The sequence below is a fragment of the Sphaerodactylus townsendi genome, linkage group LG05 (assembly GCF_021028975.2).
Source record: "Sphaerodactylus townsendi isolate TG3544 linkage group LG05, MPM_Stown_v2.3, whole genome shotgun sequence".
NCBI lineage: Eukaryota > Metazoa > Chordata > Lepidosauria > Squamata > Sphaerodactylidae > Sphaerodactylus > Sphaerodactylus townsendi.
In genome coordinates, this window is record NC_059429.1 from 99,001,890 (window position 1) to 99,016,688 (window position 14,799).

The following is a 14,799-nucleotide window of genomic DNA, read 5'->3' on the forward strand; positions in this document are numbered from 1 at the left end:
TCATTTCCCCATTCCAGAGATCAACTAGGGCATCAACAGGAGCACAGACCATATCAGCAGGAAAATCCCCCAATGTTGTCTGAAAACCAACATGCCCCATCTCTGTAGAGTCCTGGTATCCCTCTAAGTTGAAACCATAGCAAGTAGTAATCTCTCCATGACAAGGGGGCTGCCTTGAAGCCTTTTTTTTCTTTCTACCCAGAACAAAACACCAGGTCAAGAGTGTGACCCGAATAATGTGTGGGGCCTGGTGTTACCTGAAATACTACTGCTTGGTGAGGGTTCTTTAGAATTTATGTTCTGCGTATTCACCTGGAGGATTATAAAATGGCATTAAATGGTCCAAGCAGGGTGTGGATTTCCTGGTTTATGTAGTGAGAGCCTTTTGACTCAGGATAGCAATTTCAAAATTCTTTCAGCAGGTGGCTCTTTGTTACTGGATTCTTAAGTCACATCAACCTGGGATTCTTAACCCCAGAAGTACTGTTTGGCCACAGATATCCAGCCTGACATCAGATCAGAGATATTCCATGTGTTCTTTGGGGGTTTTTATGATCACATAATATTTTTTCTGTAACAGACAAAGGCTAATGATGACAGAGCTGAATAATACTTTGATTTTCTCAGATTCATTTTCTCAGCCTTTTCTCCCACTATGATTGTTCTCTGATCAAGTGCCGTGTGTGGAAAGATTGCTGTTTTTGTTTAGGTAGTGCCTATACGCTGATTTGGCATCTCAATCTGCTGGCATGCTGAGCTCATCCCAAGAACAGCATGAATGAGAACAGCAATATGATGAATCTCTGAGCCAGTCTGACTAAAACATTGCTCTTCCACTAGCAGAATCATTTTGGTATTCACTGTCAAAACAGTTTTGTTGCAAAAGAAAAAAAGTTTCCTTAAAGATGAACAAAAGTATTATTTCATAAGGTTTTACAGAACATAACCCACTTAAACAGATGCATGAAGTATTCTTCAATTGACTGATACATACATACATATACATATGCATACACACACACAGCTAATTCTCTGAAATTTGTAACCAAACAGTAGAGGGCAGTATTGCATACACACAGTTTTGTTCTAATTTTTCACAAACCCCCAAACACTCAGCTGCTTAGCTTGCTTCTGTGAACGACAGCTCATACTGCAGTTCTTCAAAAGAGACTGGCCAGACATGTCAGGGAAGTCAATCTATGGCTACCAATCTTAAGAACATAAGAACATAAGAACAAGCCAGCTGGATCAGACCAGAGTCCATCTAGTCCAGCTCTCTGCTACTCGCAGTGGCCCACCAGGTGCCTTTGGGAGTTCACATGTAGGATGTGAAAGCAATGGCCTTCTGCGGCTGTTGCTCCCGAGCACCTGGACTGTTAAGGCATTTGCAATCTCAGATCAAGAGGATCAAGATTGGTAGCCATAAATCGACTTCTCCTCCATAAATCTGTCCAAGCCCCTTTTAAAGCTATCCAGGTTAGTGGCCATCACCACCTCCTGTGGCAGCATATTCCAAACACCAATCACACGTTGCATGAAGAAGTGTTTCCTTTTATTAGTTCTAATTCTTCCCCCCAGCATTTTCAATGAATGCCCCCCTGGTTCTAGTATTGTGAGAAAGAGAGAAAAATTTCTCTCTGTCAACATTTTCTACCCCATGCATAATTTTATAGACTTCAATCATATCCCCCCTCAGACGTCTCCTCTCCAAACTAAAGAGTCCCAAACGCTGCAGCCTTTCCTCATAAGGAAGGTGCTCCAGTCCCTCAATCATCCTCTTTGCCCTTCATGCACTTTTTCTATCTCTTCAATATCCTTTTTGAGATGTGGCGACCAGAACTGAACACAGTACTCCAAGTGCGGTCGCACCACGGCTTTATATAAGGGCATGACAATCTTTGCAGTTTTGTTATCAATTCCTTTTCTAATTATCCCCAGCATAGAGTTTGCCATGCATTGAGTTGACATTCCCATGGAACTGTCAACTAAGACACCCAAATCCCTTTCCTGGTCTTTAACTGATAGCACTGACCCCTGTAACATGTATGTGAAGTTTGGATTTTTTTGCCCCTATGTGCATCACTTTACATTTTGCTACATTGAACTGCATTTGCCATTTCTTAGCCCACTCACCTAATTTATCAAGGTCCGCTTGGAGCTCCTCACAATCCTTTGTGGTTCTCACCACCCTACATAATTTGGTATCATCTGCAAATTTGGCCACCACGCTACCCACCCCTACTTCCAGGTCATTTATGAATAGGTTAAAGAGCACTGGTCCCAATACGGATCCTTGGGGGACACCACTCCCTACATCTCTCCATTGTGAGAATTTCCCATTTACACCCACTCTTTGCTTCCTGTTTCTCAACCAGCTTTTAATCCATAAAAGGACTTCCCCTCTTATTCCTTCATTGCTGAGTTTTCTCAACAGTCTCTGGTGAGGAACTTTGTCAAAAGCCTTTTGGAAATCCAAGTAGACAATGTCCACTGGTTCCCCCTTATCCACATGCCTGTTTACATCCTCAAAGAACTCTAGTAAGTTTGTAAGACAGGATTTGCCTCTGCAAAAGCCATGCTGACTCTTTCTCAGCAGGTCTTGCTTTTGTACATGTTTTATAATTTTATCTTTAATGACAGATTCTACTAAATTACCAGGAACAGATGTCAAACTGACTGGCCTGTAATTTCCCGGGTCCCCCCTAGTTCCTTTCTTAAAGATTGGTGTGACATTGGCCATCTTCCAGTCTTCAGGGCATCAAGGTCCAAGCAGACCTTGATCTTCCTTGATCTGAGATTGCAAATGCCTTAACAGACCAGGTGCTCGGGAGCAGCAGTAGCAGAAGGCCATTGCTTTCACATCCTGCATGTGAGCTCCCAAAGGCATCTGGTGGGCCACTGCAAGTAGCAGAGTGCTGAACTAGATGTTCTTATGTCATGATCTCACATGCTGGGTTTTTGCAGTGGAAACATCTATGGCCGAATCCCCACTGGGAAATTCAATCTAGATCAAACCAAGTTTGAAAATAAACTGCACCTTTTCATCAAGGTTTCAACTTCTCCACTGCAGCATGTTTCCAGTGAAGACATCTAGGCCAAGGGTCTATAACCTGCGGCTCCGGAGCCACATGCGGTTCTTTCGTCCTTGCACTGCGGTTCCACACGGCTTGGGTCCTCTCAGCCTCCTTCAGAGAGTCGGCCTAAGAGTTAATGGGGAAAAGTCCCCATTCCTAGAGAGGCACAGCCCAAAGCTATCCCAAGCCACTTCCAACTTCCCTGTTCCAGCTGCCTGGTTTGCTGATGACAGTGATGACGGTGCAGGGCAGGGGCGGAGCACTGCTGGTGGATCTTCTTGAACAGGTGGGTGGCGAAGGGCGGGAAACAGGAGGGAGTTGCAGGAGCGCAAATTTTCAGCGTAATCCTCCCTCTTGAATGGGGGTCAGGGATCGACCCTGCTTTGTGTGGCCTCATTCCCCCCTCCCCTGGGTCCTTCTTGGGGGGCGTGACCACATGCGGGACCCCAGCAGTGCCACCTTGGGTTACAGACCTCCCCAGCAGCCCCACTGAGCTCCAGGGGCTTTCCTAGTGGATGGCAGCCTGACTGAGTCCAGGTGAGAAATATGATGTCAGCTTTTTAAGGAGTTATTACCTGCAGCCCTGCAAGGTTGCACCCGTTGGGGCTGTTTGATGGGGAGGCGGGGTGGGTGGGAATTGTTTGCTTCTATATTGCCAAAGGGGGCAGGAGGGCATGGGGAAAGCCTTGCACGTGGAACTTGGAAGGTTTACTTCAGAGTAAGACACTGGAGGGTAATCTTGTAGATCGTGGAAGGGAGGAAGGCCGGGATCATCCTCAGCCATGGTTGTCGTGGGTTGTCAACTCCCGGCAGGCAAATCCCAGGACATTCGGGGGTAGATTCTCAGAAGCTGTGGCTTTTGGGACCAGGGTGGGGGCCATGCGCAGTGAGGAATTTGGCTGTCGAGTCCACCCTCCATGGCAGACATTTTCTCGGGGGGGGAGGAGTTCAGCCCCCCCCCCCGGAAGTTGACAACCCCATTAAAGGCACTAATTTTGATCCACCATCCCAAGTGAAATTTGAGGGGATTCTTTTGGGGTGCATAATCAGTGTCTTTCAACACAAGAAAAGAGAAATGTGTGAAACAGGGGTTCTATTGCTGGTCATTTGAATCATGTATAAAAACAACAGGCTTTTTACCCCCCCCCCCCTTTTTTGCTTTCTCCCTGCATGAGAATATATATAGTGTTATCTTCATTTTAGACGTCAAAAAGTATTTGCGGCTCCAAGAGTTTTCTTTTCCATGGAAAAAGGGTCCAAATGGCTCTTTGGGTGTTAAAGGTTGCCTACCCCTGATCTAGGCCTATCTCGGATTCAGCTTGGCGGGTCTCTCCTGATTGGCTGTCGTGTCGTGTTGAGGTGGGACCTCTTCCCCCCCCCCCGCAAAAACGTGCTTACATTATGACAGCAGAGCGTCAGCACATCAGCACTTCTCCCCCACCCAAGTTTCTGGTTGGTTATTGTGCTCTTGTGCTCTCGCAAGAACCGCACCACTAGAGCCCGCTGCGCATGGATTGGTTGTAAGGCATTTGCATCACGCTCCACAGCAGGAAATTTGAACCAAGATTAGACCCCCGATCCTCCCCTCCAAACTGGATCCAAGATGTGTTTTTTCAAAAAGTAGTACTTTCAAGAAGGTTCGGCAAAGACATGGGATAAGGGGAAGAATGAGCGCCAGAAATGGGATGAATCCTTGTTCGTCGATCAGGCAGTGGGGAGTTCTTCCTGAATCCTTGATATTTTGCGTGAGTATCACGCAATTAATTGACCGTGGGGAATCGGCCTATATTTCAAACTACAGATTTTGTCCTCAGAGTCGCCCACCCCACCCCACCCCAATGCTCTGAATTAGACACATCAAGAGCATAATTGACATGAAATATACTACATGGGAAGTTAAATATCCAGGCACACAAACACACGCAAAGCAAAAATGTTATCTGTATTTACAAATTTAATCCACATTTTAGCAAACATTTGATGATGCAAACATGTCATTGCAATCACAACATGAGTTAGCAGTGGTAGCTTCCACTGCTACCATAGATCAGGGCCATCGCCACACAGTGGGAACAAGGTTTAGGCTGCAGAGGTGGGGTGGGGGAGAGAGAGAGAAGCTAAAGCTGTTAATCCCTCCTGCTGTAAAAGTGTTGTTCCCTGCCTAGCTGCAGTATCCAGACATCAGAGGTGTAGAAAGAGAAGCAGACATAGAGGCATTTTCTAACAGCCAAGTTTCACAACAAATCAACAGACCGGGTCTGCAATGGCATGCTCAGTTCGCAAGAAGGGCCCACAACAAAGGGAAATATACAGAGTGCATTGCTCTGTTCCACAATGGCTCCACTGATTTGCTAAACTGCTACAAGCTCTGAGCTCACGGGGAAGTATCACACAGTTTGGATATTGTCTTGTAAAGGAGACGGAAAGAGTTTCACTGCTTTTGCACAATGGCAGCCTTTGTACCTTGGATGGTGCCTTGTGCCTCTGTTGCATTATGCCTTTCTCCCAGTGCCTTTATTCTGTTTCTTTACTCCGCTTCAGGGAATTTAAACAGAATCAGTTCATCATGCGATCCAATCCAAAGGCTACCATACTTGCACACATGAGGTACAATATGCTGAGCCTTACACCCTCAAACCTACACAGATGAGACACTGTAAAAATTTGAGAGGGCTTTACATTTTCACCTTGCAGGGAGGTTAGTGTCTCGCATGTAATACTTCCGCTTGATTGTTTTTGAAGTTCAAGTGTATTTTTGCACTCTCTTCTTTCCCTGAGGATTGTATCCCAAAATCTTGTTGCTCTCTATGATGCTAGTGGACTTGAATCTAGGTCTTTCCTTCTGTCAGTCATCAGCTGCTCCCAGATGGCACATGAAAAGACATCCCTGCCATGGCAGCAGCAGCAAGGCATACAGGTGATGGGCAGGAACAATGTCCACATGCCCACCTCTGCTGCCGCTCACTCCTCATTGTTGCCCATGAACTGGCCCTCCTCAAACAAATAACCTTCCCCTTTAAAGGACTTTTTCCTAGCCAGACTGTATGGTTGAAGCATGGGGTGCTAAATTTAAAAAGCCCCATTGAAGAGTTTTGGGGGAGCATCCCCATGGACACACCAGCTTCAGCCACTCTAAAAGTTTGCCCTGTAACTTAGATAAAATTAGGCTTACATTTTCTCCAGAACCAAGGATGAAAAAACAGGAGCCAGATGAATCATGCATTAATTGAGCACTGTGACATCTGGATGGTCTTCTTTACTACAGGGTCTTCTCACTGCCCTTGCAGGGAATAATCCCCATGTGGAAGCAGCTATTTTTACTTGTTTATTAAAATATATTGTAACCCTTTTCTCAATTCATGCCTTCTCTTTTATTCCCCCTTATGATTACAGAGGCCTGTACAATCTTAAAGGCAAAAGAACCATGGGATATAATTTCTCACTGCTTCAGCAGAAACTCTAGTAGGTAGAGAATGCATAGTCTTAAAACCACTTGGATTTAATCCAAATTACATTCCTGAGAAGTGCCCCATTGGAGACGATCTGGAGATATTATAACCCCGGCTTAAATACAGAGGTGGCATTTTTTACATAAATACCCTGAACACATGAAAATGAGCAAATCCACAGATTACTCTGAACGTATAAAATATCTTTAAGCCTGTAGTAGCAGATTCATGAGGTGGTCAGACAAGAATCACATAGCAAGAATACAGGCAAAGCTCAGGAAGAAATATGGGTATAGTACAAAGAGATGGAAGCTACCTTTTAAGGATCACTGGACAAACTGAAGGAAAGGGGGTTTGGGGAAGATACACCATCAGGCTCCAACTGCACTATTCTTCCTTACTCCATAGATGTGAGTCTGGGCTTGTGGGCAAGCATTTGAATGTTATGAAATCCACATTTATATGCAGGAAAGCTCTTATAATAGGATCTGGGCATTTTGATACACGACACCAGACAGGCCTCTTCCTTCAATCTCTTGGCAGGGATTTGGGATTCAAAGCAGAGTAGAGATAAGCAAGAGAAATGAAACTTTCTTGTCTCCCCAATTCTACTGCAAACCTCCCCCCCCCCCCTTGCAGTGCCATTATCAGGGCTGGGAGACCCCAGGAACAATGCAGGATGCAATGCCTGGCTCTGCAGGGGGAGAGAAAATAAGGAAAAATCCTCCCCCTGTACTGGTGGAAAACAAGGTTTGGACTCAAGTCATCACCACTAATGGTGGATGTTTCCCCATATGTCCCATTTGGCCTATGATGAGCTCTTGTTCTCCTTCCAAGAACCATATTTGACACATATAGTGAACCAATGGGACTTTTTTTCTCTCTCAGCGGTACAAGTTGTGGCCCAGTTTCTTTATTCAGCCCCAGTGTAATACCATTGAATAAACAGATCCAATACTTTAGAGCAGTGGTTTACAACCTGAGGTCCATACCCAGGGGTATATGCCAGAGTGTTTGGAGGTACGTGAAAAAAATTATGTGATGGGTTTGCTAATATGGGGGTATAATTTTAGGGAAATTGGTTGCCAAAGGGTATGCGAGTGAAAAAACTGCTTTAGAGTGAATCAGCATGTGTCAATAATGAATGCTGGGTGTCCCTTAAGTCACAACAATACATCTCCTACAGACTTTGATGAGTTCTTTGGCTAATTTTTCACGGCCAAAATGCCCCATAGTAGATCCAGGAGTGTGCCTGCTGCAGCATTTTTTGCCCAGCTTTTGACCCTTCACTGCTCCCCAGTTCTTCCTGGGATTTGAGGCAGGGCCGGCCCGTTATGCCCCAACTGTTTCTTCATGAGCCCGATGCTTCTCCATTTGCACCATGAGCTTTTCTGCACTGTCTTCCATGCATGTGCGGACAACCTCTGTTTCCCGTGTTCTGATTGGCTGAATCTCCCCCCTTCCCCCCCCCACACTATTTTAGTTTTAAATGACTCTGAACACAAAACAGGAGCTGAGAATCGGCACACTCGCCCTCTCCCCATACAAAATCCTTGCATGTTCGAGGGAATCACTGTCCTACACACACCCTCTGTCTAAAATCTAAATCTAAAATCCTTGTGTGTACAAGAGAATCACCATCCTCCCATTCACGGTGCCTGCACATACCGCTTTTCTGTCTAAAAATTAAGGTTTCTCCCTCAGTTTTTTTTCATAGCGGGGGGGGGGGGTGCCGATTCTCAGCACCTGTCCATTGATGGGGCGGGCCAGAGTGGCGAGGCGGGAAAAATGGCCCCAGTTCACCTGCCAAAGACTTTTGCACGGCAGTAGAAGCCACCAGAGCAACAAAGGGGCATTTCAAAAGAACCTCAACCTTTGCGGTTCCGGAAATTCGTGGAGCAAAGCCAGTGCCACAGGGAAGCACCGGGGCAATAACGTGGCAGACATGCTGCAGCACTGGAAGCTGTGAAGAACTCCTGGCTGCCCCGACTATTCTCCGTGCCAACAGCGGGGCATTTTTATTGTGAAAAATCAGCCTTTGTTCTTTCTAAGTAGCCACGTTTCAACCCATTCTATGAAACAGTGTTTGTAATCATGGTTCGGCGGAGGTTTTTGTACATGACCCTTTGTTCAATTTGTTTCTAATATGAATGTGAAACTTATGTTGGCAGAATATATATTTGATTTAGGATGGGCTCCTTGTTAACAATATTCACATATTGCACAGACAACATGAGAGAGGATCAAAGGCACTTTTCAGTATTTCCTGGGAAAAGTCAAAGAAAATTAATAATGCCCAATCCAGAGCAACATCCTTGTTTGTCATCCTTATTTTTGTGCCCATGCAATACTCTTGACAAATTTGACTTCTGGCTTATGGGCGCAAAAGGGGAGCCTACTCCTCCGCTTCTATAATCAATTCTTCCCGCCAGTGCTAAGAAGCCTGCATGCTCTCCTCTGACACTCATCCCGTTTCTTGAAGGAGGCTGTCACAAGCAGCTCTTAAGTTCTTTTCAACGTATTGCACATAATTTTCTTTGGGAAGTTCAGAATAACATACATGGGCTCCACAGCTACCTTCTTTCTGGGGACTGTCTAGGATGGCAACTAATTGGTTTAATAATGTATAATTGCATCATATGCCCCAGAGATTTTGTGCATTTAAGTCCCTGACACTGATCTTTCCAAAGTGACGAAGTAATCCTAAGCAGACCTACATAAAAGCTTACTCAATACCAGTCAATGGGACTTACTTCCAGGAAAATGTTCTTAGGATTGCTCTGAGAGCTTCCTTAAGACAAAAAACTGATCCTGGAGGCTTATCAGGGAATCCAGTGGATCAAAGTCCCAGGGTGACTTTGCTCTCCTGTGACATCCACAGGCCTTGAGCTTGTCTCCCAATGCACAGAATATGTGCAATATGTTTACCAGCTGTGTATTGTTGAAGGCTTTGAAGATGCCCGCCACAGATGCAGGTGAAACGTTAGGAACAAGATCTACCAGACCACAGCCACACAGCCCGGAAAACCCACAACAACCAGTTTACCAGTGTTTACACCAGGCCTTTTCTGAGTTCAGATGGCAGATGATGAGAAGGACAATGATCAGGAAAGGGGGCACAGGAGGAAAGTAAAAAAATGCTTCACATCATGCAGTGCAAAAGACAACTAAGTAAGGAAAATGACAGAGGGCAATACGGAAGTTCGAGTGTGGCAGGAAACTCACACAAGCTCTGTGGTGGCGACAGATCTGGCAGGCCCAGGGCAAAAGGCTTCTGTTAAACGCATTCCATTAAGTTGTTCTTCAGGTATAAGGCTGTGAAGGCTGTGGTGGAAGGTAGGGTGGGGGAGCTGAGGAAGGAAGAGATTGGAAATCAGAACAAAGATAAAGACTCCAGTGCATGGGTAACTTGCTTCAGCACACTGCAGAATGTACAAGGCTGAGGGGGGATTTTTCCCCCCTCTCATGAATTTACTCCATCAGTAGTATCTGCTGTCCTGAAGATGCTGGCCTAAAACTCGCGGCAATAATCTAGTTAATGTCAATCTCCTTGATAACCTAGCTAAAGTCATCCTCCTTGGCCATTCTGTTATCCCTTTTCCTCTCTTATTATGAGAATGTTAAGCAGTCGTATGGATTCTGACCGTCTGGTCCAACTAGATCAGTGTTGCCAATCTGACAGGCTGTGGTTTTCTCGGTAGAGAAAAACTGCGTCTAGACATGTGGCAGAGTGCTGAGGTGGTAAAATGGACTCTATCACTTCAGACTGCAGGGGTGGGACTACACTGCTCACTGTTCTCCTTTGTTATTAATTCCCCATATATAGAAAAGTAGCACCACATCAGTGGCAAAGCTGCAATGGGACGTGGGGGGTGCCGCGCACCGGGGGCGCACCATTGGCATCACAGGGGGCAGAAAATCACCCCCAGACCCTCTCCCAGGAGCGGGGGTGGGCGGGGGGCAGGGGTGCACATGGGCAGGTCATGCCCTGGGCACAGTTCCCTCTCCCTCTGTCCCTGCACCACATACAAAGGGCTAGGTCAGTGGTGGCGAACCTATGGCACTCCAATTCCCATCACCCCCTGCCAGCATGACCAATTGGCCATGGTGGCAGGGGCTGATGGGAATTGTAGTTCATGAACATCTGGAGTGCCATAGGTTCGCCACCACGGGGCTAGGTGAAAACCTTTCTCCCAGAGGTACTAATTTTGTAATGTATGGGAGTTTTTACATGAAAGAGGATTACAAATGTGGCCAACCTCTACACAAACTGAAGTGGAATAGCCCATTACACAGACCAAGCCAAAGAGCTTTCCTATAACCTGATATTTGAGAACTTTTAATTGGAAATTTTGGGAACTAAATTTTGGACTACATATATTCTATCACTGAGCCACTATCACTCTCCTATTCAGTAGATGGATGAGCTGTAACAACAGCCATATTTTTAAAACTTAATTTTTTTTATATTTCTGCCCAGCCCAGCCCCGAAAAGCTCATGTGGTGCTGTGTCCAATGGAAATGCTTAAGACAATGCTACAAATCTCATTTTCTATTTGCCCCCACATTTGTTCATTACCTGTAGGATGGTAGTAAGGTGGCCCAGGTGGGTATAAAGGGTACTGCACAGTTGGACCTTCAGGGGGATAAGGAGCCACAGGGGCATAAGGCTGAAATTGTGCAGGCCCTGCTTTGGGATCCATCGGGTAAGGTCCTGGAGCCTGAGCAGGGTATCCAGACAGGGGGATCTCGTGATCTGAGGTACAGAAAATAGGCTGTGAGCATGTGGGTAGCTGATGCTTCTGCAGTAGAACAACCTGTTAGAAGTGATTCCCCAGACTCTGCTGAGACCATGAGATTTTTCCAGTAGTTTTTCAGATTTTAAACCTGCTCCCCTCACCCCATAACATGTGCACTCATATGTACCAATAGGTATTCCAATATTTAGTCCTCTAAAGATACCATCTCACATTTATTAGGACACTTTTCTGTCACTGTGGATATGCAGCATTTGCACTGGAATCTGAAGGTTATGGCTATTCGCAGTGCTTCTAATTTTGAGATAGTCTTTGAGAAGGAAAATGATATCGGGATCTCTCTTACCTTGATAAGGTGTCTGACTATGATGCCGGCGTTGGTACAAGTAGCAGCAGGAACACAAGAAGCAGCAGACAATGGTGGCAACAATGGCCACAAAAAGTATCACAGCTGAAGCGATACCAGCAATTGCTTTGGGGCTGAAAGACAGAGAAAGAGGTATTATTCGGGCCTACCTACTTCTTGCTGCCTCACAATTACTATAGGGGTTGGAAGGAATCATCTTGATTATCAGTTAAAGAATAACAAATCTGTGTTCATGCTTATTTTGGAATAAATTTTGTTAGTCTTTTAAGTGCCACGGAACTGCTGCTTTATTTATGGATCTGTGTTAAGTAATCTTCAGCATGCAGTCTAATAGAATAGACATGGACATTTTGAGGGTCCTTAAAACTGATTTCTTGTAGCCCAGACTTTTGAAGACAAAGAGATCCTGACCCACAAAGCTGTCAAAAAAGAGAAACTTTTTTGTGCTTTCAGGTCCATCCAATGTGTTTTATGAGCCCTGGACTTTATAGGTGGATGCCTGGAAATAATAAAGCAGTGTAGTTGTGGCTGTTTCCCTGGGGCGCGTCTATGTCTGCTACATTCTTACCTGAATGCCATGCAGTGTTTTTGCTGCCGTTCAGTGATAAGTTTGTTGGGGTCATAGCAGCAGAAGCGATGGTAACAATTACCACAGCAGAAGGATAGGAAGGGGCAGCTGAAGCCAGGGTGCCATGAGCCATTCCTGTCCATGTACCACTTGCAGTCTTCATCAGCTGAGACTGTGGGAAGAAAACATTTGGATGTTCAGACAACACAAAAAAAGATTAGTGACAACAACAGTATACTGGGACTGGAATTCTCATGGGAACAAGCTGCTGGCTTGGATAGGAAAACAGCTATATAAATTTCCTTTTTTGCTTCTTTGTTAGGAAAACAGCTATATAAATTTCCTTTTTTTGCTTCTTTTTTTTACAAAAGCTATAAATCTAAAATGCGTAGTAGAACAATATGAATAATCTAGAAAAGTACAGGCTTATTGAAGCTGATATCCGAGGTCAGAATCCCCTCCTCCTAAAAATGTGACTTCCACATATGGAACATGACCCGTGGCCTTGCAGTGCCTGGAGGTGCTATTTGCTCTGTTCTGCAAAACATACTGCACCCTTGGTAGGATTGCCAGCTTCCAGGTGGGGGCTGGAGATCCCCTGGAATTACAGATGACCTCCGGAATACATAGGTTTATTCCATTTCTCTGGAAGAAAATGGTTGCTTGGGAAGATGGACCTTATGGCACTATATCTACTGAGGTCTCTCTCCTCTCCAAAGCCCATCATCCCAAGCTCCACCCTCAAATTACCAGGTATTTCTGAATCCAGAGTTGGCAACCCAGACCCTTGGCTAGTGAAACTTGCCCCAGACAACCACATCTAACTTTATATTCAAGAATCTACCCAGTTCCATTTTAAGTCTCCTCTGCCAGAAATGTCCTTGGATTGCTTGGGAAGGTATAAATAATGTTTTGGGTAAGAAAAGAGCATTAATTGACTTTTTTCAGCATTAAAAGAACTAGCCCTAGTGTTATGGGTTTGTGTCTGGTTACTGTGAATGGTTTGGGCTAATGGGACTGTGATTAGCAGGTCTTAGGACAAAAGAATGTTAACATTTCCTCTTTTTGTATATCTTTATATATAATCCACTTAGGACTGGAATGTCACAAAGACAAATCTCAGCCAGTGGGCATACAGGTCTCATAAAGTGAGTCCTGTAAGTCCATTGGTTGGAAGTGCATCTCTTGCATTCCAACCCCACCCCTTGCCCTCTCCCAACCCTCCAACAACACACATCCCTGCTCGGGCAGCAGCTGTTTGGCCACCCACTGTCCGCTAGCTCCCTTTCCATTCCTCCGTGCCCTCTCCCAGCCCCCCACCCCAAAAAAACACACCTGTCACCGGGGCAATGGCAGCTTGCCCACACCCTGCCTGAAAGCCCCTTCCTCATTCCTCCCACCTTCTCCCACCCCCACCCCAACAACACACCAGTGGCAGCAGAAGTGGTGACTTGCCCACCCGTTGCCCACAAGCCACCTCCCCATTCCTCCCAACTTCTCCCAATTCCCCTCCCCCGAAACATGTCCAATGCTAGTTTCTATATAAAGCAGTGTCTCGTGACGCAGAGTGGTAAGCGTCTATGCTGCAGTCAAAGCTCTGCTCACAATATGAGTTCAATTCCAATGGAAGTCAGTTTCAGGTAGATGGCTCAAGGTTTCAGGTAGCTGGCTCAAAATTGACTCAGCCTTCCATCCTTCCCAGGTCATTAAAATGAGCACCCAGATAAAGTACAGAAAACTGGGGAAGGCAATGGCAAACTACCCCATAAACATAGCCTGCGTAGTGAACATAATGAACTGCCTAGTGAACTGCCTAGTGAACTGGGTCACTAATGAACTGGCTCACTAATGACCCAGTGCTTGTAATGTCACCTCATGGGTCAGTAATGACCCAGTGCTTATATAGACTACCTTTACCTATATAAAGCAAATGTTACAAAAATGCCATTCATCTGTAGTGCTTCTCTCTGGAGAAATGGGGAGTGTGTTACACTAGCAATGTACTGACGTGACTTTATGAATCACTGTTTTGGGCTGTAAAATGCCTTAGAAGCCTGTATGAAGATGAAAAGATGCGATGTACTGTAAATATTTTTAATAGTACTCCATCTGGTACAAAATGCCGCAGCTCAGTTACCATCATGAGATAATCAGAATATGCAAAACACGCCCACTCTGCAGTCACTCCATTGGCTGCCTGTCAGGTCCAGGTTCAATTGAAGGTTGCGATCATCATTTAAAAGCATTAATGGCCTTGGAGCTACATATCTTCAGGACATCCTCTTCTGCTATGCTCGATTATTTTTACAGCATCGAAATGACTTGGCTCTCTACTGATACCCAGCACCCAGAAATGCACTTAACCTCTGGCAAGGCAAAATCAAATCAGTTTCAAAAGAAATGATCTGTGCCTACTGAAATAAATAATGTTTGTGTGCTGTGTCGTCTGTTCATTGCCAATGTGCCCATTCAATGCACCCTCTCAATCCATACTTGGAGTTGCCAGCTCTGGGTTGCAAAATATGGAGATTTGGGGGATGGACCCTGGGGACGGCAGGGTTTGGGGCGGGGAGGGACTTCAATG

The 14,799-nt window shown here is 45.4% G+C and overlaps 1 protein-coding gene across 1 annotated transcript in view; it reads right to left on the minus strand.

Moving 5' to 3' along the window:
- Window positions 1-5,010: 5,010 nt before the first annotated feature.
- Window positions 5,011-14,799, minus strand: part of SHISA4 (shisa family member 4) — a 19,694-nt gene continuing 9,905 nt past the window's right edge. Inside the window, exons 2-5 of the mRNA XM_048497998.1 lie at window positions 12,216-12,387; window positions 11,627-11,760; window positions 11,103-11,279; window positions 5,011-9,873 (exon numbers count right to left, since the gene is read on the minus strand). Of these exons, the coding sequence (XP_048353955.1) occupies window positions 9,827-9,873; window positions 11,103-11,279; window positions 11,627-11,760; window positions 12,216-12,387 (530 nt within the window). The 3' untranslated portion in view covers window positions 5,011-9,826. The remainder of the gene's footprint in view (window positions 9,874-11,102; window positions 11,280-11,626; window positions 11,761-12,215; window positions 12,388-14,799) is intronic.